The 22,980-nt window shown below is 49.1% G+C and overlaps 1 protein-coding gene across 19 annotated transcripts in view; it reads right to left on the reverse strand.

Moving 5' to 3' along the window:
* Positions 1–654: 654 nt before the first annotated feature.
* The window catches only part of Fnbp1 (formin binding protein 1), a 118,689-nt gene continuing 96,363 nt past the window's right edge, over positions 655–22,980 (reverse strand). For 2 of the 19 annotated variants that reach the window (XM_029471034.1, XM_021182018.1), the window contains 7 exons: positions 18,616–18,630; positions 14,063–14,172; positions 10,996–11,128; positions 10,381–10,502; positions 9,956–10,092; positions 7,622–7,780; positions 655–3,289 (listed from right to left, as the gene is read on the reverse strand). In XM_029471034.1, coding sequence (XP_029326894.1) covers positions 3,282–3,289; positions 7,622–7,780; positions 9,956–10,092; positions 10,381–10,502; positions 10,996–11,128; positions 14,063–14,172; positions 18,616–18,630 — 684 coding nt within the window. In that variant the 3' untranslated portion in view covers positions 655–3,281. Of the gene's footprint in view, positions 3,290–7,273; positions 7,781–9,955; positions 10,096–10,380; positions 10,503–10,995; positions 11,129–14,062; positions 14,173–18,615; positions 18,631–21,826; positions 21,911–22,980 lie in introns of those variants that run through there. The other 17 variants (XM_029471004.1, XM_029470991.1, XM_029471018.1 and 14 more) reach the window with 12 other exon arrangements.

Below are 22,980 nucleotides of genomic sequence, written 5' to 3' on the forward strand. Positions count from 1 at the left end.
CCTGCTTAAACTCCCTCACACACATCGGCATCCCTGAGGGCAGAGGCCAACCAGCTGGAGGAGGAGGGGCATAAAAGGGAGTGCTCACTTTCCAAGGAGTCACCCCCATCAGAACTACTTCCCCCACATGCCTGCCATTCCTGGACACCATGTGTCACTGTGATACGACGTGGAAGTGACATTTATAGATAAGGAGGTTCCTAGCCTTTCCCTGGGACCAATGACTCCTCTTGAGTTTACATAGTGATAGAGAAGACCAGAGGCCAGCCATCAGCCTTGGGAGCTTCCGTGACTAGAATCCTTCCCTCCCCGAGTGTGTGTGTGTGTGCGCACGCGCGCGTGCACTTTTTTATGGGTGTGTTTCATCAACTTACACATATAGCAGGCCAGATCACTATCATTGGGTATTACCCTCTGTCACTTTCTTAAGTTGTTTGAGGCAGGTCACACTGTGTAACCTTGGGTGTCCTGACTGTCCTTGAACTCACAGAACTCCACCTGCTTCTGCCTCCTGGGAGCTGGGCTTTCCTTACTTTTGTGCCCCCCACTCCCTAGTGTTGAGGGTTCAGGCAGGCGCCTGCTGGGCTCAGCTTTTTACCCACTAAGCCATCTCCCCAGGCCCAGCGTCATTTCTTCATACAACAGAGAACCAGGTACACTAGAAGTTATACTTTATTTAACATTGAAAGGACTAACATTTAATTACACGGGTAAGAGTGCTCTCTACTGAAAGCACTTTGTTTGGTTTTAATTCCGCCTCCAGAGTCACAGGCAAGACCAAGACCTGACAGCTCTGAGGGCCTTCCCAACAGTGCCCTACCCTCAAGGCTTAGAATTAGCACACACACGCGCGCACACACAAACACACACACACACAAACTTGCACACGCATGATTTAAAAGGTGCTTGATGTCAGGTTAAAAGAGAAGTTGGGGCCAGTATTAGAGACATTTTGGATGTTATACATACAGACACAAAATCAAAAGGAATCACAAAATGGCAATTTCTGGGAAAAATACTGGCAGGAACGGAACTTTTTTTTTTTTTTAAACTTCATGTGGACATTCTACGTTCACTACAGATGCCACCAGAAGGCATTAGTGGCCTCCCTGTGTGTTGTTTGGGCTGGGGCCCTGGATAAGCATGCTCAGCCTAGAGGGAGGGGCCATTGCAGCTTCACGTCCTGCATAGAAAAAAAAAAGCGGTAAATGTCACGTTCCTTTATTTCCTTCTCTAAGTCATTTGCAGGGCAGGTTCTTTTACAGTGAGTCATTCTTGTCTCAGCACACTAGCAGCTAGGGGTGACAGGCAGTGGGGTCCTGGGGACAGGGAGTGTAGAGCTTCTGGGGAAATCCTGCATTCCCTTCCCCCCACAGCCAGTACAGTTCCACAGGATGTCCACGGCAGACCGTCTTTCTCAGAGAACGGCCTGAAGACGCTCAGCCACCATCCTTTCTGGATGTAAGGTAGTACAGGAAGTTAAAAAAAGAAGTGAAGGGACACAGGGACAGGCGCAGGCTTTAACGGTCATCTGAAGATTGGCAGCCTCTCCATTTTACCTTTGTGGCAAGTCTTTCCTTGTCCTTCATGCCTTAATGAGATCTGTGAACAGACCCATAAAAACCACTCTGGAGGGGACTGTGGTCAGCCCAACTTAGTGAAAATCAGAGGTTCTGGAGTTAGATGCCTGGTAACCTGCTGGAGCAAAACTGCCTGGGCCACAGGTCAGACTGACTGTGTCAGTGCTGAGACCCTGACAATCTTCACTCTTAGGTACCAGGCTTCCATACTGTCCCCTAGGTCTTCCTCATGTGAGTCCTGAACAGCCTCACAGGGGCCCCAGAGGGCAGAGGGCAGTGTGCCGGGCTTGGCCTTACCTGGGAGGAGGCCAGGCCAAGAAAGCCTGAAGCTAATCCTTGCTTGCTCTTGAAACCCAAAGCCAGGCCACCTTGTCAGCTGCTCCCCCACCTTGGTACCCTCCCCTCTGTTCTGAGGTGGTACCTCACAAAATGTCTGTAATACCGGCCCCAATGCATGGATGTCAGCACTTCCACAAACCGTAGACAAAGCACAGGCCCAACCCTGAGGACCTGCCCTCTCTGCCCCTGTCTCTGGTTTTGTAAGACTCCCCTGTCTTTTATCCTCTGACTTGATGCTAAGCTACCAACTGCCCAGAGGAAGACGCCAACCTCCTCAATCTTATACTTGTGGGGCACCCTTCACAGGGGCTTGTGGCCAAGCCTTGAGTACTTCTGTACTGGGAAAGGAGAGAGAGAGTGGCTCAAAGGTGTGAAGGACCACCTCCGTACTCCCCCCAACAAGCTCCACCACTCTAGGAGGGCAACAGCTTCAAAAGCAAGCTCCATCCATTCTCTGGGGCTTCTGGAGAACAGGATCCGATGAAGAAGCAGTGGCCAGAGCCATTGGAGGGACCACAAGAGGCACAAGGTCTTTGGTGGGAACAGAGGAGAGTCCTCAAATGCTACTTATAGGACTCCGCAGGCCCGCCTTACAGTAACTAGTGTGGCTGTGAGGCCCTCCATCACAAGGTACCACAAACAGGTAGACACAGACAAGACAGCGGGGCTGGCCCACAAGCTGGATTTGGGACTCCAATATGGATTAGGGCCATGTAGATGGTTTAGAACCAGAGTGGGGGTAATGGGGGCTGGGTGCCCCAGTCCTACTCTAGATCCCCTGGAATGGAGTGTGGAAGGTAACAGTGCTAGATGACAGGGAAGGCCTGAGGCAGCAGCCTCTGGACATGAAGGACACATCTGACGATGAGTCCCAAGAGATGCATGGATGACAGCTGGGTGCTCAGTCCACCTGATGCACAACTGGCCCTCCTTGTCAGGATTCTGTTAGTCACCAGGAAACCAGGGGTGACAGTTGACAAAGGCACAGTGTGAGATGTGCAAGGAGTGGCCAGGCGATGAACAGGTGGACTGGGAGCCCGGAAGGGGCAGGGACACAGGGCACATGTCCAGCTGTCTTGGTGGCCTGGGTGGGAAGGGAGCAGAGTAAAGTGGACAGCCCCCGTGGGGGGCTGCAGGAGAGAAACACCCGTGCTATACACAGGCAGAGGGGCTGGTGGAGCCACAGGAACATGCTGTGAAGGAGAAGGGGAGGCAGGATATGGGGACCCAGCCTGCAGGTGGGCTGGAGGCTGCCCAGCCAGCCTGAGTGGTGCTGGAGGCCTGTGGAGACAAGCGGGCTGGACGATGATGGCTCCCTCCCCGGGAGGTTCTCAGGGGACTCTGGCCACATGCACCATGCCTTTAGGAACCTGCGGCACAAAAAGAAAGAAGAGAAAACCCTGAGTTAGGAAAAGCGGCAGGTGAGAGAGAGGCAGGTAGTTTGCCGCTGGCAAACTGCTTGCCTTGTGGAGAAGGGAGGGGCTTAAGTAACTGGTTACCACAGTGGCTCTGCCATGGGGAGCTTTCGAGGCTAAATCTTCTGTTTGGAGACAGGCTCTCAGGTAGTCTAGGGTGACCTCAAATTCTCTATATAGCTGAAGATGAACTTAACCCAGGATCCGCCTGTCTTTGCCTCCCATCCTCTGGCACAACAGGCCTGGCCTTTTAGTTCCCATGTTTAGCTGGCCCCATTTCTGGACCAAAAAAGATTAATAAGTTTTCCCACTTGCTCATCTTCTTCACAAACTGAATCTTTTTTTTTTTTTTTTGGTTCAGGATGGTGTGAGGAAGTTAAAGGGCAAATTCTCTCTCCCGTTGTGACCACAGGTCTCTGTAGTAAGGTGAACCTTTAGTGAGAGGGGAACCTAAGGCTGCCCGGGGCCTCACTAAATGCGAAAGCTCTCCATCGCCAGAGGGAGACAAGATGCAAGAAAAGCAGATGCTCCAAGCCCTCAGGACAGGAGGCGTAAGAAAGAGAGGCACAATTATTTGCGAGGGGGAAAAGTATTTGGCTTGAAAAGTCCTCAGTACTAGAGATGAAAGTGTTATACTTATTACAGAGAATAATGTTCTCAAAAAAGAGAAAAATCACTTAAAATACACAGCACTGAGAAAAATAATAATATTTATTAGAGAGGCAGATACGAGGGCACAACTGGAAGGCGACAGAGAGATTGTTTTCTCTTAGGATAAGAATAGAAAGATGCAATCATGATGGCTATATTCAAACGACTTACTCAGAGCCCAGGGGTTTACAATAAAGTCAAGTGCGCAGCAGCCAGCCGGGGACCTAGCTACAGTGCAAGAGTCCAGGGGCCTCCCCAGCAGTTATAAAAACAAAAAGGTGGTTAGGCAGAAGAATAACAAATAAAACAACACTACGTAAGGCATCCTTCTAGGTTCCAAAGTGCAATATATACAAATATATCCTGCCGTGCAGGATCACAGACATGGTCAAACAGGAAGTGATGTCAAAAGCCACCGTAAGGCAAAGGTTTGGAGGAGTCTAAGGAGTTTGGCAATGGTTAGGTACATCATTGATACCAGAGAGAGAGAGAGAGAGAGAGAGAGACAGAGACAGAGACAGACACAGAGAGAGACACAGAGAGACACAGAGAGAGACACAGAGAGAGACAGAGAGAAAAAGTGCCCTTGCGTTATTTTTTAAAAATCTGAGAAGTGCTGAAGTGCTTTGAGTTTCTGGGAGTTGGGGAAGAGCAGCTGGGCCCACTGGTGTGGGAGGCAGGAGGGCAGGGTGTGGAAGAGGCTAGCTGGGGGCGGCTCCTGCATGGCTGCTAACCTCAGATATGGTCCTCAGCTAAAAGGCTGCAAGCAGCTCAGCTCTCCCCTTATTTACTTATTTTCTGTTGTTTTGAGTCAAGATCTTACTCTGTAACGCTGGCTGGCATAGAATTCACTATGTAGACCAGGCTGGCCTTGAACTGACAGGGATCTACCTTCGTCTGGGTCCCAAGTGCTGGGATTACAAGCATAGACCACCACACCCAACTGTCTAGTTTTTATTTTTTTACATTGATTTGTATGTGTTTTGTGTAAGTGTGCACATGTGCCATGGTGCACGAAGGTCAGAGGTCAACTTCTGGGACACAGGTCAACTTAGGGGAGTTGGTCTTTTCCTTCAACCATGCGAGTCCCGGGGACAGCACTAGAATTCCTCAGGCTTGGGGACAAATGTCTTTCCATACCGAGCCACCTTCCCCTGACCACATCTCCAGTCTCCCTTTTTAAACAGCAAACTATTGGAAGAAATTTCTGTGTTCACCACTGAGGAGACAGAAACTACAGAGCATCACTCAGTTAGTCAATGCTGAACTCATTCATCTGTTCGGATCCTAAGGTAGTCAACTTAACAGCACACACTTAAACCAGGACCTGCACAAACCAGAGGGGAACCCCTCCGGGTCACCCAGCAGGCCGTTCACCAGCTCACGGCTGGACCTCTCTTTGAGATGTTTTGGGTTTTGTTTTTAAGACAGGGTCTACCTTATGTAGTTCTAGTTGTTCAGAACTCACTCACTGTGTAGACTAGACTGGTCTTGAACACACAGAACTCTGCGGGCTTCTGCCTACCAACGGAGTGGGAGTGGTGCACGCCTTTAATCCCAGCACTTGGGAGGCAGAGGCAGGTGGATCTCTGTGAGTCTGGGTCCGGCCTGGTCTACAGAGTGAGTTCAGGCTGTCCAGGATAGCCAGGGCTACATAGTGAGACTCTTTCTAGAAAAACCAAAAAGGAGAAGGAGGAGGAAGAAGAGGAGAAGAAGTAGAAGTGGAGGAGAAAAGAGAAGGAGGAAGAGAAAGAAGAGGAGGAAGAACAGGAAAAGGAGGGGGAGGAGATCACAGCCAAGAAGTGAGTTCTGGATAAAGAGGGCTTCTCCAGTCTTTCTAGCCACCTGGTCACATGCCCAATTTGCCCTTCCTCCTACCCAGTCAGAAGGCTCTTCAGGGGTTCAGGGTACCTGCAGGGGGATTGAAACTTTGCTCCTTCAGGAGCCCCACAATGGCTGACCTTAAAAGTACTGTGACAGCAAGACTCACTCAGAGAAAATGTGAGCTACAAAGCTGATGTGTATTAAACAGGTCCGGTGGGCTGGGTCAGCTCGAGACTGCACTAGTGTGAGGTGTGGCTGCTGGGGCTTCAGGAAGGCCATGAGGACCTCTTTGTGTCACTTATGTAACTGCCAAGAGCCAGTCACTACTATGAAATATTATCTTTATCTTGGCTATCACGAGGCTGAGGCAGAGGAATTGTGAGTTCAAGGCTATCTTGGGTTACACCGCCTCAAATTTAAAAAAAAAAAAGAGCAAAAAAACAAAAGCTGGGCAGTGGTGACACACACCTTTAATCCCAGCATGGAGGAGGCAAAAGCAGGTGAATCTCTGAATTCAAGGCCAACCTGGTCTACAGAGGGAATTCCAGGATAGCCAGGGCTACACAGAGAAGCCCTGTTTAAAAAAAAAAAAAAAGAAAGAAAGAAAGAAAGAAAAGGAAAGGCTGGATGTTTTCTCATTTCCATCCATTTACAGCTGGCTCTTGATGGCCTTGAGGGGGGCTGTCATGATGGGCACCATTCAGTCCTGGGCTTGGCAGCTGCCTCTGCACATGCCCAGTGTTATCCTCCCCCCCACCCCCAACCAAGCATCAGTACTGACTTAAAAATGCAAATTCCCACATGGCCCAGATTCCTTTAAAACACTAAGACTTTACTCTGGCTGTAATTAGGCAGGTCAAATGTGCCAGCCATCTCAAAGCCTCTGGTACATTCTAACTTTGAGTCTTATAGATGTCAACGATTAAAAAGGAAAACAGCCTTCCACTTAAAAGGGAACATGTTGAGTCCACTGCTTGCAACGGCTGACACACCAGGCTCTTTTGGCAGCAAAGCTGCTCCTCTGGCCACAAACAGGAGTTGAACCAAGTCTGAGCAAAATCAGGCCCACAGGGGCGTTGGGGCACTGGGCTGCTACGCAAGCTTGCCTCAACAGCTTGAAGATACTCTACTACCGATGGAGCCAGGAGATGAATGTCAAGTCAAAATGAATCACTCAAGGAGCGCACCTTCCTGGGCCTCTTTTGGTTGTTTGGGACACTCAGATAATAAACGGGTAACACAGGAACCCTGAGCTGCAGCTTCAGGTTACTCAGTGTGGGTACCAGGAGAACGTTCCAGGCTTTAATCAAGGGCAGGGAGATGCTACTTCCATCGATGAAGGAATTTTTATTTATGACTTATTTTTACTGGGTCTTACTCTGAAGCCCAGGCTAGCCTGAAACTCACTTGGATGCTCTGAAGCCCAGGCTAGCCTGAAACTCACTTGGATGCTCTGAAGCCCAGGCTAGCCTGAAACTCACTTGGCTACTCCTGGCTCTGCTTCCTGAGAGCTGGAATTATAGGCATGAGCCACCACCATACATCGTATTTTAAATTTACACATTTTGTTGAATGGAATGGAAACGCCGATCAGATTTCAAACGACACAGATGTAAGCTAGCCGGTGGCAGTTCTGTACACAGCCAGATTGGACAAGTGAACCCAGGCACAAGACGCCCCCAGTTCCCCGAGTGTCTGAGTCGCTTGCTCTCTGCTGACCTCTTGAAGGCCTGAAACAGCCACAGTGGTGGGGAGAGACAACTCCAGTGCTTTTTGTTTTGTTTTAAGTGGATTAAATATAAGTCTTAGCACCTTTGGCGTTTTTGTCTAAATAGACTTCGACGTAGGAAGTGGGGACATAGCCCTCCTCGTCTTCGTTTCTGCGGATGCGAGTCCACCCATCGCCTTTGTCCTCCTCAATCACGCTCAGCGTCTCTCCTTCAACTACGGAAATGGTGCCTTCGTTCTGACCTGCAGGAGTACAGTGAGGCGTGAGGTCTCAGGCAGTGCTGGGAGGGCCCTGCCAATGGCGTATTAGAGGCAAAGTGAGATCTGTGCACAGAATGTCCCCTCGGTCCTCTGATGCACGCTGGATTCTCCGCCCTAAGTGCTTTCCTTCCGCTTGCGCATCTCTAGGTTCCTCCTACCGTCTGTGGACCCTTCCTCAGGTCCTCTGAGGTCACCCCTCACCCTCCTACCCGCCACTCTGGACTACTCACAAGCCTTGCAGAACCTACTCCTCTAAGCCACTCCCCTCAGGGGTTTCCTGGGCCAGGGGCAGGGGCAAGGGTCCTCCCTCAGCTTCCACTGTACCCTCATCTCTTTCCTTTCTGGCATTTTCTAAAAAGTCAAGGTTCTACTTTCCCAGTTCTTTAATGTTGCCTAGTAGCCTAGGAGACTCGGGTTCCCTGGGACACTCTTCTCACTAGTCCTTCCCCAGGACATCTCGAGGACCTAAGGATGAGCCAGCGGGCTAGCCTTGGCTCTCCTCTACCTTTTGCTCAGGTCTTTCAACCACAGTATGGCTGTGTCCTCTTTTTTAGCCAAGGCCGCCAGACAGTTCTCTAAGATCATTTAAAAGCCGGCCACACCTGTCGGCTGGTGTGGGAAGCGTGTGATAATTAGTTCTCAGCTGTGAAAACCACCAGGAAGAGTGAGTGAGGAATTGTCTACAGCAGGTCGGTCGGCCTAGAGGTATGCCTGTGTCTGTGGGAGGCTGTCTTTTTTTTTCCCCCCTCTGTGTAGCCCTGGCTGTCCTGGAGCTCTGCTCTCTCTGTACACTAGGCCTGCCTCTGCCTCTGTCTGCTGGGATTGAAGGCTGGGATTGGTGCCACCACCACCTGGCTGGTGGGAAGCTGTCATAACCACCGTAATTGATGGTTAAATCCCTGGTAAGGTCCTGGGCTGTGTAAGAGTAGAAGCTGGCTTAGCACAGGCATGAGCAGCCATTTCTGCCTTGGCTGCCCTCCTCTGATGGACTGAGACCTGGCCTGTGAGTTAAGATTAACCCTTTCTCCCCCGACTCTCAGGATATTTCATCCCAGCAGTAGAAATGAAATAGGGCAGGCAGGGTCAAGTGGTTTAAGGACCTGTCAGCAGGGTCAGCGATGTGCTTGTGTTGGGTGTGACACAAAGCTAAGCCTCACTGATGAAGCCCTGGTACAGCCTTTATCACAGGTCCTCAGAGGCTCTTCTCTCACAGCATCCTTTGTACCTCTCTGGACTTCATTATGTCCAGGCTGACGCTCCACCTGTTACCCGGCTGATCCTACGTAGGGGACAGTGGTGTGTCTATCGGCAGCTTAAATACCATCAGCAGCTCCTTAGTGCCAGGCAAGTAACAGCACCCAGGTACCCTATTCCCTACTCTGAGGTGTTTGTGTGTGTTGTGTAATGTGTGAGTGTGTAGTGTGAATGGATAAGAGTGTGTAGTGTGTATGTGAGTGTGTAAGAGTGTAGTGTGTGAGTATGTAATATGTGTACGTGTATATGTGTATGTAGTGTGTAGTGTAAGAGGGTGTTGTGTGTGAATGTATAGTGTGTAAGGTATGTGAGTGTGTAATGTGTGTGTTGTATATAAGAGTGTGTGTGTGTAGTGTAAGAGTATGTGGTGTGTGTGTAAGAGTGTGTAGTGTGTATATGAATGTGAAATGTGTGAGTGTGTTGTGTGTGTGTAATGTGTGAGTGTGTAGCATGTATAAGTGTGTAATGTGTGTAGTGTGTATAAGTGTGTAATGTGTGAGTGTGTGTGAATATGTAGTATGTGGTAGCCAGAGGTTGATGTCAGATGTCTTCCTTATTGATTTTCCATCTTATTTATTAATTTAAATTTCTTTTTCTGGAACTGGAGATATGGCTCAGGGGTTAAGAGGGCTAGCTGCTCTTCCAAAGGACTGGGATTCAGCTCCCAGCACCTACATGGTGACTCACAACCATCTGTCACTTCAATTGCAGAGGACCGGATGCTCTCTTCTGGCTTCCACAAGCACCAGGCACTAACACAGTTCACAGACTCACATGCAGGCAAAACACTCATATGCATAAAGTAAATAAATACATTGTTTCTATAATTTTATCATATGTATGAGAGAGGGCAGCAGCCCAGTCAGTCTGGGAAGGCAGAGGGCCTCCCGTGGGCAGCGGTACCTTCAAATGTGTAGAGGGCCTTGCAGGTCCCTATGGCCGGGAGCGGCTCCTCGTCATCAAATTCATCGTCAAAATCCGGGGCCAGGGCCTTGTGCTCGCTCTCCTGGCTTTGCTCCTCTGTGTAACTACCATCTGGGCTGCTCAAGAGAGGAAGACACAGGACAACTATAGCGAGCAACCTGGAGACTTGCTCTGCCCCACCCCGTGGAGCAACGCTCAGCCAGGCTGTGGGAGCTGCTGCTACCTCAGACCACCAGCCCGGACTGGATGGTAAGGTAAACTGAGATAGTCTCCCGTTGGATGAATCAGAGGCCACACAATAGACACTCTTGCCTTCTGTCCGTGAGAGGTTATTCCAGAATTGAAAAGTAAGTACAAAGCTAGACCGTCTCTCTGCTAGAGGCAGGGCCTTGCAGGTACTGTACCTCTCCCGGTCCTGGGCACAGTTAGTGACCGTCTGGTGTGTCTGGCCATCATACAGTCCACTCTGCCGGCGTGCCTGCTCACTCCGAGCTGGGAGTCTGCCTTCCACCTCAGCCAGCCAGGCCTGGGAGCAAAAGCCACAGAAGACTTAGACCCAGGCTAGCCTAGGCTACATCATGAGCTGTTGGGCCTTAATTCAGAGCTAGACAGTCACTTAAAGCCTGATGTCTCAGACCCTGCACTATACAGGTAGGCTCACAGGCAACAGCTTCCTTCTTCTGAAAAGTTGGGGGAGAAGTAGGAAAGCCCCCACTGACCAAATTTACCAATCACCTCACAGGGCAGACAGCAGGCTCCACTGGGCCAAACTCTTGGGCAGCCATGTAATCACAGATAAAATTATTCTATACTTCCTTTTGACTCAGTCCGGTGACTGTGAGGTCACCCTGGGAAACCCCACACTCCACATGTCAGGCGGTTGGTTTTCCTCTCCTGGGACACAGCCCAGCTCTCCTGTAACACCTACCACTGAAAAGGTAGGGGGTGGGGGTGGGGATTCCCCCGGGGGCCTGCCCAGAGACACCCTTCCCCTTCCCACTTCTCCCTGTTCTCCACACCTCAAACTTCTGAGCCTCCAGCCGCAGTTTTTCTATGTTCTGGGTGACTTCGGTGAGCTTCTGGTCCAGGCTGGCTGGGTCTCCCATCTGAGGGTTCTTTAGGTACACATCTTTCATTTTGGTGATGGCATCTCTGAGAAAGGGATAACAAAAACACGGGGGCTGAGACTGAAGCCAATGTTTTTGTTTGTTTGTTTGTTTTTTTGTCACTGTCCTTTCCAGAAAACCCCATCTCCAACATCACAGGCTCCACACCACCTCTTACTCAATTTTTTTTCTTTAAATGACAAGGAGCTGTTGGGCTGGAGAGATGGCTCAGTGGTTAAGAGCACTGACTATTCTTCCAGAGGTCCTGAGTTCAATTTTCAGCAACCACATGGTGGCCCACAACCATCCATAACAAGATCTGACGCCCTCTTCTGGAGTGTCTGAAGACAGCTACAGTGTACTTAGGTATAATAATAAATAAATCTTTGGGCCAGAGCGAGCAGGTCAACCGGTGCAAGCGGAGTTGACCCCATCAAGCAGAGGTCCTAAAATTCAATTCCCAACAACCACATGAAGGCTCACAACCATCTGTACAGTTATAGTGTTCTCATATACATAAAATAAATAAATCTTTAAAAGAGAAAAGGTGCTTTTTTTTTTTTTTTTTGGTTTTTCGAGACAGGGTTTCTCTGTGTAGCCCTGGCTGTCCTGGAACTCACTCTGTAGACCAGGCTGGCCTTGAACTCAGAAATCCACCTGCCTCTGCCTCCCAAGTGCTGGGATTAAAGGAGTGCGCCACCACAGCCCAGCGAGAAAAGGTACTGTTAAAACCTATCACCCTGCTTGCTTGGCGACACACACTGGTGATCTCAGCACTCAGGTGGTCAAGGCAGGAGGCTAGCCTGGGCTACACAGTGAGACCATCCCTTTGCTTCAGATGAATCTCTTTATAAGTTCACTGATTTTAGTGTGTGTGTGTGTGTGTGTGTGTGTGTGTAGGTATGTGTGCACATGGAGGTAACGTTGGGAGTCTTTATCTGTTGTCTACCTTTTCTTTTTCTTTAAAACAACAATTGTGTGTGTGTGCTTGTGCACACTCGTGCCCGTGAGACGCACACCTGTGTGAATATGCAGTGGCCACTGGAGGCAGTCCTGTGCCTGCATCACTCTGTCCCCTTTCCTCTGAGGCAAGGCCTGGAGATCCTGCCGACTCCACCCACCTCGGAGCTTGGGTTAGAAGTGTCTGAGGGATGTTGGGTTTGTTCTGAGTGCTAGAGTCTGAACTTGGAACCTACGATTACACAGCATGGGCGCATAATTGCAGAGCCATTTCTCCAGCCACCTCACTTGTTTTGTGAGTCAGGACCTCTTACCAGCAATGGGGTTACAGACTCTCACTACTGTGCCTGGCTTTTTACGTGGGATTAAAGGCGCACGCCACCACCGCCTGGTTAAAACACCCTTTTTAACCTCTGAGAAAAACCTCCTAAGACTCCCTGTACCCAAGGCAGAGCTGCACACAGGATGCTAGTTTGTTAGTGACCAGAGCAGACCAGTTGCAGTTTGTTTCCAGACCACTAAACCACTCAGAGAAAAGACATACGGGGTGCAATCCTGTAATCCCAGCCCTTGGGAGGCTGCAGCAGGAGGATTGCTACTCTGAGTTGAGGCCAGCATGGGTGACATAATGACTTCCAGGGTAGGACTCTTTCAAAAAACAACCAACCAAGCAACCATCAAAACAACGAAGGTGTGTTGGGGTGCTTATATCTCCTGTAGTCTCTTTCAGACGGCAACCTGGACTGCAAATCAACTGACAGACAAACAGACAAGAAGAAGGAGAGGGAGAGAAGAAGAAAGGAGGAGGAAGAAGAAAGAGAAGGAAGAGAAGGAGGAGGAGAAGAAGAAAGGAGGAGGAGGAGGAGGAGAAGGAGGAGGAGGAGGAGGAGAAGGAGAAGGAGAAGGAGAAGAAGAAGAAGAAGAAGAAGAAGAAGAAGAAGAAGAAGAAGAAGAAGAAGAAGAAGATGACGACTACGACAATGGGGGGTGGGAGGAGAGGAAGGAGACTTGAGAATCTGCTGGAAGTCTAATATTTAATTATCCTCAACTAAAAAGAGAAACAGATTTTTAGACTCAAAGGCAGGATATGGGGGAGAAAGGAGAGAAGCTTAGCCATCCTTTGTACAAAAACAAAAAACAAAAACGCCTTTGACCTCCGAGAGAAAACCCCTAAGAGTACTCATATTGAGGCGCTGTGGCTGATGCCAACAAGAAGTTCACAAGGGCCCTGACAAGGGAGACCCTCACGCTTGAGGTGGAGTCCATCACTGAGACTGTCCAGACCGAGACCCAAGACAGAAGACATCCTGTCTGACCAGCAGCAGCTAATACTGGAAGGCAAGCAGTGGGCAAACGACTGTCTACTGTATGACTACGACCTCAAGAAAGTGTCTACCTTGCACTGTCCCATCGCCAGTGTGCCCAGAAATAAAACAGAGACACCGTGATGCTCTGCTTGGAGAGTCATGGATGCCTGCACCCTGTGCCTTGATGCCTGCATCAGAAGTACAGCCGTGCCAACCTCTGTACCTTGGGGCTGAGGGACGCTCTGGTGGCCTCTCCAGCTCATGACCCTGGGACCCTAATATCTTCCTTCCATTGACTGGGAAAGCAAACAATATGCCATACATTCACTCAGAACAAGAGACCTATGAAAGCTAGCCACGTGCGTTTTGTTTCCCAGACTCAAAATACAACCTCTGCAGAGAAGCCCTGCACTTGACAAACAAAAGCACCCGCCAAGACTATGCCTTTCTATGTTTTAGAGGCCGAAGAGACGGCTCAGCAGTAAGAGTGTGTACTGCTTCATCACAAGGAGTAAAGCTTGGTTCCCAACTTGCCTATAATTCCAGCTCCAGGGGTTCTGATGCCCCCTTCTGGCCTTTATGGGTACCACATGCATGCGTGTATATGCACACACACAGACTCATACACACACACACACACACACACACACACACACACACACACTGGATTTCTTCTTTCCAGACTGAGCTTGGGTTCTTTGACAGGGCCTTACCTCTGGTCCGTCTCCTTCTGTATCTCTCTATTGAGATCATCAACTTTCTGTTGTAGTTTTTTCCTTCTCTGCTCAGGTGGGAAGTTGCTGAAGTCTTCTGGTGTGACCCCCTGCAGACACAAACATAAATGAGACACCAGAGAGCCTGGCAGTGCCCCTCGGCAGGAGCAGGCAGACCAAGCCTGCAGACCTGCTGAGCCAGCTATGCTTCCCTGCTGCACCAGCTGAGATGCAAAAACCAAAACACATGCAGACCTGGGAAGTCCCACAAATCACCACGTGTCATCTGCAAGGGCCAGAGCAATGCAGGGAAGGCCAGGATCAACCACACCGCAGGAGGAGAGATGGAGGGAATAGATCTGACCCAGAAGGAGACCGGAAGACACATTTAGAGACTTTGCATACTCGGACTATTCCCACCCAGGACAGGAAGTGACGCTTCTCTAATGTAATCCAGTCCCTGTCAGTGTTGTGTCTAGGTCTCTGCTTTCCCCTTAGTTGAAGTGTCCCTAACCACCTCTCCTCTCAATGCTGAGGCAGTCAGAGCTCCTGCCCCTGTGAAATGACAGACAGGCTTTCCACTGTGAATGTGAGCAAAAAGTACGATTTAAAAACCATCACCCCCTTCTGGTGTCACTTGTCCCTCGCTGACTCTGGAACCCCAGAATTACTTCCCACAGTGTACAAAACCAACCTCCCGTGCTTCTACTGTCAGAGCGTGTGGTAACACACCCTGACCCCTTCTCTGCAGGGTTGAACCTGAGGTCTACGTGTGCTAGACAAGCATTGTACTTCCAGGCTACAGTCTCAAACTCACAGTGATCCCCCTGCCTTAGTTTTCTAGGTAGTGGAATTAAAGGTGTAAACCGCCACATCTAGCTCCTGATCCCCCCTCCCCAAACTTAAAAAGATTTTAAAATTGTATGTGTGTGTGTGCGCGTGCCCATAGCCCATATGCACACGTGCACCTGTGTGTTCAGTGAGTCCAGAAGAGGGCATTAGGGTCCCTGGAATGAGTTACAGGTGGTCGTGAGCTACAGGATGTTGGAAAAGAACTTGGGTCTTCTGCATTCTCCTAACTACCAAGCCGTCTCTCCAGCTCCGGCTCAGCTGAGTGCAATCCTTCAGACTCAGACTCCGGAGTGCCAGGGTCGCAGGCATGAGTCACCACACCTGGCTGGGACTCTCTTAAGCTCCTACTGCACTGTTGGCTCTTCCTGTACTTTCAGTAGGCGCTCTTGGGGAGCTGGTCTTCCTCCAAGGACCGCCTCCTTGGCTTCAGGGCAGTACAAGAGCTCTTCCTTAAGTGAGGCCGTTTTCATAAAGAATGAAATGTATTCAATGGACTCAGAGAAAGCCAGGAAATTTACAAAAAGAGATTTTCCTTGAAAACCTCAATTCTTTTCAAACAAGAACGAGACTGACTTGGTGGCCCAGAGAACGTGATCCTGGAATCCAGCTGAATTTGCCAAGCAGCTTACATGGGGGCTTGTGACAGAGGCTTCTAGGCTGATTAGGAGAAGCTGCTGGCGAGGGAGCACATGAGTCAGCAAATGGCCGCCTCTTAGGCCAGGTGGAGGTCAGCACTCCATCCTGAGACCCCCGGGTGTGTGGTGGGTGGGTGTGTGAGCGGGAGAGGATGGGCAATATTCCTGTCACCAAGCCAAGCATGGTCCTACAGGCCAGCGGCTCTCCTCTCCCACGCACAGTAGTGAAACATCACTGTCTAGCTTTCTACTCATTCTATTTAAGCACTGAGCTTGGAGGAAAAATCCATCTTTACAATTTGTATTCATTCTACAATCTGTGGGAGTCAGCTCCATCTTTCAACCATGTGGGTCTCTGGAATTCATCGGGTTAGCACCAAACAGCCCATCCCCGTGAGCCAGCTTGGCGACCCTGATCATTGTTTCCTAGATTGGTGTGTGTGTGTGTGTGTGTGTGTGTGTGTATGTATGTGTGTAGTTTGAGACAGGGTGTCTTGGTTGTTTCCCATTGCACACTCTATCTACCCACACTGTGCTAGGCTTACATACACGTCTGCCTGCTGCTGGGCTTATAAATAAATACTTTCGCCTCTGGACTCATCTTCCCAGCCCTGAGGTTTTGTTTGTTTTGCTTTTAAATCTCAGACGGAACAAAATTCAACACAAGTCATGGAGTTGTGGCAGCGAGGTGATCTGGGCAGTGGCCAGAGAGCCCTCTAGAACTTTCTGTGATACTGGGGACATTGTGTGGCTGCACTGTACAGCTACTACAGCTGACTGCCCTACTTGAACGTGGCTGGTTCTGTGGTGATCTGACTCTCAGGACATGTGTGAGGCTTGGACAGCATCTGAATGGCTATGGAGACGCCTGTAAGGAACACTGCAGGCTGGTGGCTTGTGACTGGCCACAGAAGAGGCAGGGCTAGTTACTCATGACTACAAAATCATCATCTTCAATTGATAAAAGGTCTACCGAAGAGCCAGGTCCCTCTCAATAGCTACCCTGGCTATGTCAATAGTGTTATTACTTGAAAACAAGTCACTGGGGAAAGCCTCACACCTTGGTTGCTATGGAGATTCAGGTCAGCAGCTTCTCATATAAACTTAGGATCTATAGAAAGGGTGCCTCACCCAATTAGGCTTTTGAAGTTTACATTTTCTCAAACAAAGCTGTGGCAGGTGACTCACTCTGCGGAGAAGGGGCTCTTGTTTCTAGCGCTGAGTCATGGGGGATGTCTCTGACACAGCCAGAGTGACCCAGTTTGTAGAATGGTAGAACCTGCCCTGGAGGGTGTGGCCAGACACACCCAGGTTAGAGGGGTCTGTAGTCGGCCTTGCCCCATCTTCTGATGGGACCCACATTGCTCCCGGGCACAAGCCCAGATAAAACAGATGTTTGCTTGTACAGCCAATTCATTTTCTACCTCATAGTTCACGTGTGTGTGCATGTTTGTGGCACATGCAGATGCGTGCATACCCAAGGGGTTGCTCCAGCTGGACGTCAGGTATCTTTCTCCCTCTGTACCTTACAGCCTTGAATCTGGCTTTTCAGAGAGGCTGGGTGCCCAGTGCCTTCCTCACACTTACCTATCTCCACCCCTCAGTGCCGGGGCTGACGATATATGCAGCCATACTTGGCTTTCTTGATGGTATCAGGATCTAAACATGCCCTGAAGCTTGTAAGGACAAGCAGCCCTACCCACTGTGCCATCTCTAAATGCCATGGAAGCAACAGCCCACTCCCAAGCTAGTGAAAGGATTTGTTTCCCAAAAGGAAAGACTGCTTCAAGTCATTCAGCATCCAAACCTCTTCCGTCTCTGAGAGAGACCTCTCTTGACTGCAGACTCTTCCCGGGGCTTCGTTTTTGAGAAATATTATTTAATAAAAAAATTAATTCTATATGTCTTTGAGATTGACTGGACTGTGGATAAAATAGAGAGTCAGTTGAGAAATGATGTATGTACACGTATGCACGTGCACAGCTACAGGACATTCATGGGCACATGTCATGCCAGGCCATCAAGAGTAGGACACCCAGCAAGAGTGATACCCCAGGTACTACTCTGTGGTTAGCCTCCGTGGTTAGCCAACATGGTCCATTACTGTGAGAATGGAGGAATTGCTCTGCCTTGGCATTCAGGAAGATTCCATGACTTTAATCTTTGTGTGTGTGTGTGTGTGTGTGTGTTGTTGTTGGGGATGGAATCTGGGACTTTGCCTGTGTTAGACAGACTCTACTACTGAGCCATGAACCATGTCCACAGTCCTCATTCATTCTCAAAGCATAGTGGGTTATGTTGGTTAAGATTTTCTTTGAATAAATCAGTTACTCAGGCTGTTTGCTTGAATTACACCATGAAGGAGAAGCAAGACAGACAGACGCTAGGTAGATAGCTCAAGCAAGGATGGACCAGGGAGTTCTCTTTGTCCATCAAAGCATCTGTGGCCCCTGGAATCAGCTTTACCCAATGCTCCCACCGAAGGTCCTAGCTTCCCACTGGTCTTCCCTACCAGAACCCTGAGCAGTCATGACAGGCATGACACAGGCGTGACTGTCTCCTTCAGGGTCTCTCTAAATAGCTCTGGCTGGCCTGGAACTCACTCTGCAGACCAGGCTGGCCTCAAACTCACAGAGATCCGCCTGCCTCTGCCTCCCCGGTGTCTCCTTTAGGCTCTCAGTTTTGTTTTGTTTTGTTTTTTGTTTTTACCTATCTACTTCTGTGGCTCCCAGGAAGGGGCTACCTACCCAGGATGATCCAGTAGGAAGACCACCCTGCTCCTTAATTTCTGACATTTACATTCAAATGAATATAGATAATTGATCAGTGCTTGGCAACTCTAAGGTCCCCAAAGTAAAAAAAAAAAAAAAAAAATTAAATTAAATCATGTTAAGCATTAATTTTCTTAGTAAATAAGACAGTCACACAACCAAACACCAACAAAAGCACCCACAGGAGAACGAAGGGGAACAGTTAATGTCGGGGGCAGGCTGCCCGGGGCATAGCACACACAGCACACACCAGAACCCAATTAGACCAGGGACATGCACGGGATGTGGTGCTTACCAGCTTGAGAGAAAGCTTCGTGGGAAATTGAAGAGGTAACAAACGGGAAAGAGAGGGAGAGAGAGAGAGAAACACAGGTCAGAAGAGGAGGCACTGGCCGGTCTCACTGGACGCATAACAGCGGCTCCCTGCCGATTTGTGAAATGGCCAGGCAGATCTGTGCAAAAGTTCACAGGAGGGGCTGCTCGGGAGAGAGACTCTTTTTAGCATCTTGGGGGCCAGAGCTGAGACAAGGTGTGAGAGGGTCGCCATAGCCCTGCAGAGTCAGTCACCTTCCACTGGATGCCTCTGAAAGTCAGCTTCCTGGGGAGGGTGACTTGGGGAAGTGCTGGTAACAGACCCTAGGACTTTAAACCTGCTAGGCATATCGGTGACACATAATGACCCTAAGAGGGAAAAAAATTGCATAGCACTTCTCTCCCAGGACATCTCTATGCAGAGTCTTTTTAAAAATTTTACTTTTGAGACAGGGTTACCCAATGTACATCCCTGGCTGGGATGGCCTCAGTTTTCAGGGAACCTTCCTTCCCTTCTGTCTCCTGAATGCTGGGGTCATAGGCAGCTTCTCCCCATAGCCCCCCACTCCCCACGATTCTTCTCTTCTGTCTACCACCCACACCCCACCCCCAGTGCTGGGGTCATTGGCAGCCAGCCCTCCTTCTGGTGTTTAGTTTTTAATTTTTTTAACATTGGCTTTTTAAATGAAAAATACTTATTTTTACTTATGTGTGTAAATATGTGCACACACACTCTAGGGCATGCACAAGCTCGCCTAAAAGAGGGCAACAGGACCCTTGCAGCCGGAGTCATGGGGTGTGAGCAGACATGTAGGAGCTGGGATAGAATTCTGGTTCTCTGTAGTAAGAACGGCAAGGGCTCTGAACTCTCTCCAGCACGTCCCACCTTATGCTGATGGTATGTGTGCTCGGGGTGTGTGTGTGTGCTCCTGAGCGCATTTGTGTAGGCGTGTGGTGTGCACACATACCACAGCCTGTATGTGGAGGTCAGAAGCTGGAAGGCCGCTTGACAGCAGGATGGAGATGCTGGACAATGTGATTTCCCACCTGTCACCAGCACCCCTCCTGGGCCGGGAGGGTGACTTTCAAAGCTTGGTCTTTTTCAAAATGAATTGCTCTCCTTTGAGGGAGCTTGGGTCTTGCTGTGTAGCTCAGTCTGGCCTTGATCTCTTGATCCTTCAGCTCCTGAGGAGTGGGATGCCAGGCTGCCTGAGGCTATTGGACACCATGCCTGTCCACAGAGGCTACACAGCATTGGCATGGGACCAGGAGCTGCAGCTTGTGGAAGCTGACTTTAGGGTGGGGGTAAGCACTGCCTTAGGTCCCAGTGCTGCTACTGCTGTGTGTGTGTGTGCGCGCGCTAATTATTACAGGGCCACAACAGCTCCGTTGCTGCTGGGCCTAGAGACTAGAAAGTTCCCTCGATCGCTGGAGTAAAGCATAGTAGGACAGCTCTGAGAACTCAGAATAGAAACCTGAGACCCTGCTGTCTGCCTAGGGAGTGCTCAACATGAGACACTCTGACGATCCTAGTAGGGGTGATATGGTGCAGACATGGATAAACTACCAAAGAAAGCACACTTGGATTGCTAGGCTGCATAGGGAGGAGTTAAAATTTCTTAGCCAGTTTTTATATTATTTGCATCCTTAAGATTATTTAAAGCTGAGACCTCTAGCTAGGCTTGATGGCGCACACTCAGGAGGTAGAGGCCTGGTCTGCACAGTGAGTACCAAGCCAGCAGGAACTGCATAGATGCTGTCTCAAAGAAAAAAACAAAGTTGATACTCCTTTGCATATAGGCAATCACTTTTTAAAGAAACTGTTCCCATGTAGAAGGAAGAGATTGTTAAATAGGAGAGAAATTGAACAGCTTTTCAAGAAGTGTCTGCTTAGGCACGGCCGTGAACTTGTTGAGCCTCCTGGAGCTAAAGCACAGATTGTCTGTCACAAGCGGAGCTCATCATTCAGACAGACAACACCCATGGTGCAGAGCAGGAGACGGCGCCCACAGAGCACACCAGCAGACACTAGCAATTCCTCACACACAATCCTCTTGTGAAGTTCTAGAACCCGACTCACTATATATTCTCTATGGGGCTCCTCTCATGACTTGAGATTATAATCGAAATCTCCTCCCATCGAATTTGTAATATCAATTGGAAGGTTTCCAGTTCAAAATAAGAGCAAATGATTAAAACTGAACACCTGATCCAAGAGAGGAACAGGAAATACTAAATTCTCACACTCAGTTTTTTGGAAACACCGGAACTCTCAAATTCCATTTTCTGAAGTGGGTGGTGACAGATCACCTGCCAGAGGTGCCACCTCAGTGTGCGGAATTCTTTTTAAAGATGACTAAAGTGTTTTTCAGGTCGTAAGTCATAAATAAGCCAGACAATTAGGTCACTTCCGATTAGAAAGCAGTCTTCTCCTAGAAGAATAACGGCAAAGACCCCATGGAGTGTGTGACTAGACACTAAGGGACCAAACGCCATCAGCTTCAGGTGACAGTTAGGGGCTCTGGGAGAAGCAAGCATCAATAACACAGGAGGGAGACAGAGCCAGCGTGTCCATGTGTCATTGGACGGTCACAGCTACTAACCTCAAGCGCAAAGAAAGGGGACGGTAAGTGCCCGAGCAGACACAAGTTGGTGAACTCTCCTGGAACCATCTCTGCCCATGCTTCTTTGAGTTTTTGTTCTCCAGGCTTGTGACATGACTCCCTAGTGACCTACAGGCTACAAACACAGATGTGGATCTCTGCACGGTCAGATCACCAGCCCTAAACTGTTGCTTTCTGTTGACCACACTCAATAGCTGTATTTGGTGGGTAAATTTCTGCCATAAAACTCATATCCAGAGATACCATGGATACCTCAGGAGGCTGCTGCAGCTCTTTGAAGATTTTACCAGAACTAAGACAAACAGTGGGCACTCAGAGACTAGACAGTGAGCTAGCTCAGTGGTATCACTGGGGCATTGGATGCCCACGAGAGGGCTTGGATCTTTCTATTCAGGTTTTGGAGCTACGGTAGCTGTTAATTTTATACAGTAAGATCCCCTCCTTGTCCCAGAGAATTTTGTTCGGTGGGATAGAAGGGTTACAGCTGCACCTGTGTCCCCAGTCTTGGCGCTGTCCAAGGAGTTAGTGCTTTGGCTGTGACTGTCTTATCTGCATCACAGGCGGACTTACAACATAGTCCCTAGCCTCCAAGGCGTGTGTGGGTTTCCCTAGAGTCCTCTTCATGAGCTCTTTGTGGTAACACAGAGACTGAGTCTGCCAACAGTCAGCAAGAGAACAGGGTAAGAGAAATAAAAAAGGAAAACCACGCATTCACAACGTAACATGCAACAATGGACACCTAAAATGTCTTGCTCTACTATGATGGCTTTTCCTAAGATTAACTCTAAACAATGAGGGAAGCCATCTAGTTTTAGCTGTACTTTGCACAGGTTCAAAAGGAAACCCTCATTTAAGACAACAGAATTACCTTTTGTAGACTCAAATTAAGGACAGGTTCTAGCTATCATCTATCTATCTATCTATCTATCTATCTATCTATCTATCTATCTATCTATCTATCTATGCATCTATCCATCCACCCATCCATCCATCTCTATCTCTCTATCCATCTATCTATCCACACATCAATCTCTATCTCTTCCACACCCCTTGCCTTTCCTGTCACGTAGCTCACACCAGTCTCAAATTCCCTGTGTAGGGAAGATGACTCTGATCTTCTGGTCCTCCAGTTCTCACCTCCCCCCCTGGTCTGGAATCATAGGCGTGTGCCTTCGCACACAGCGCTAAGGACACATTCTCCACTCTAATCTTTATTTGACATGTGTAAAGATGGAACAGTGATGGTCTGGCAGTGCAAACCCTCTGTAAATATCACAAAACTATTTAATCTTGTTTAATTATTTTAAAATAAACTAAGCTATGTTAAGAAATGTTTGCACACTGAGCCAGGTGGGGGTGGTGCAAACCTGTAGTCCCAGCACTCAGAAGGCAGGGGAAGGCAGATCACTGTGAGTTCAAGGCTAGACTGGTCTACATAGCGAGTTCATGGACAGCCAGGGTTACACAGTGAGACTCCGTCTCAGAAAAAAAGAAAGAAAAGAAAAAGAAATGTTTGCATACAATTTCCACACACTCGTCATTAAACCAGATACTTAGAATTCAAATCTGAAGGCTGTGAAATATGATAAATTATAAGACACACCACAGGGCCCGGGAGAGATGGCTCAGTGGTTAGGAGCAAGTGCTGCTCTTGCAGAGGATTTGGGTTCGATTCCCGGCACCCACGGGGTGACTCACAACCATTGGTAACTCCAGACAGAGCG

Source organism: Mus caroli, chromosome 2 (genome assembly GCF_900094665.2).
Source record: "Mus caroli chromosome 2, CAROLI_EIJ_v1.1, whole genome shotgun sequence".
NCBI lineage: Eukaryota > Metazoa > Chordata > Mammalia > Rodentia > Muridae > Mus > Mus caroli.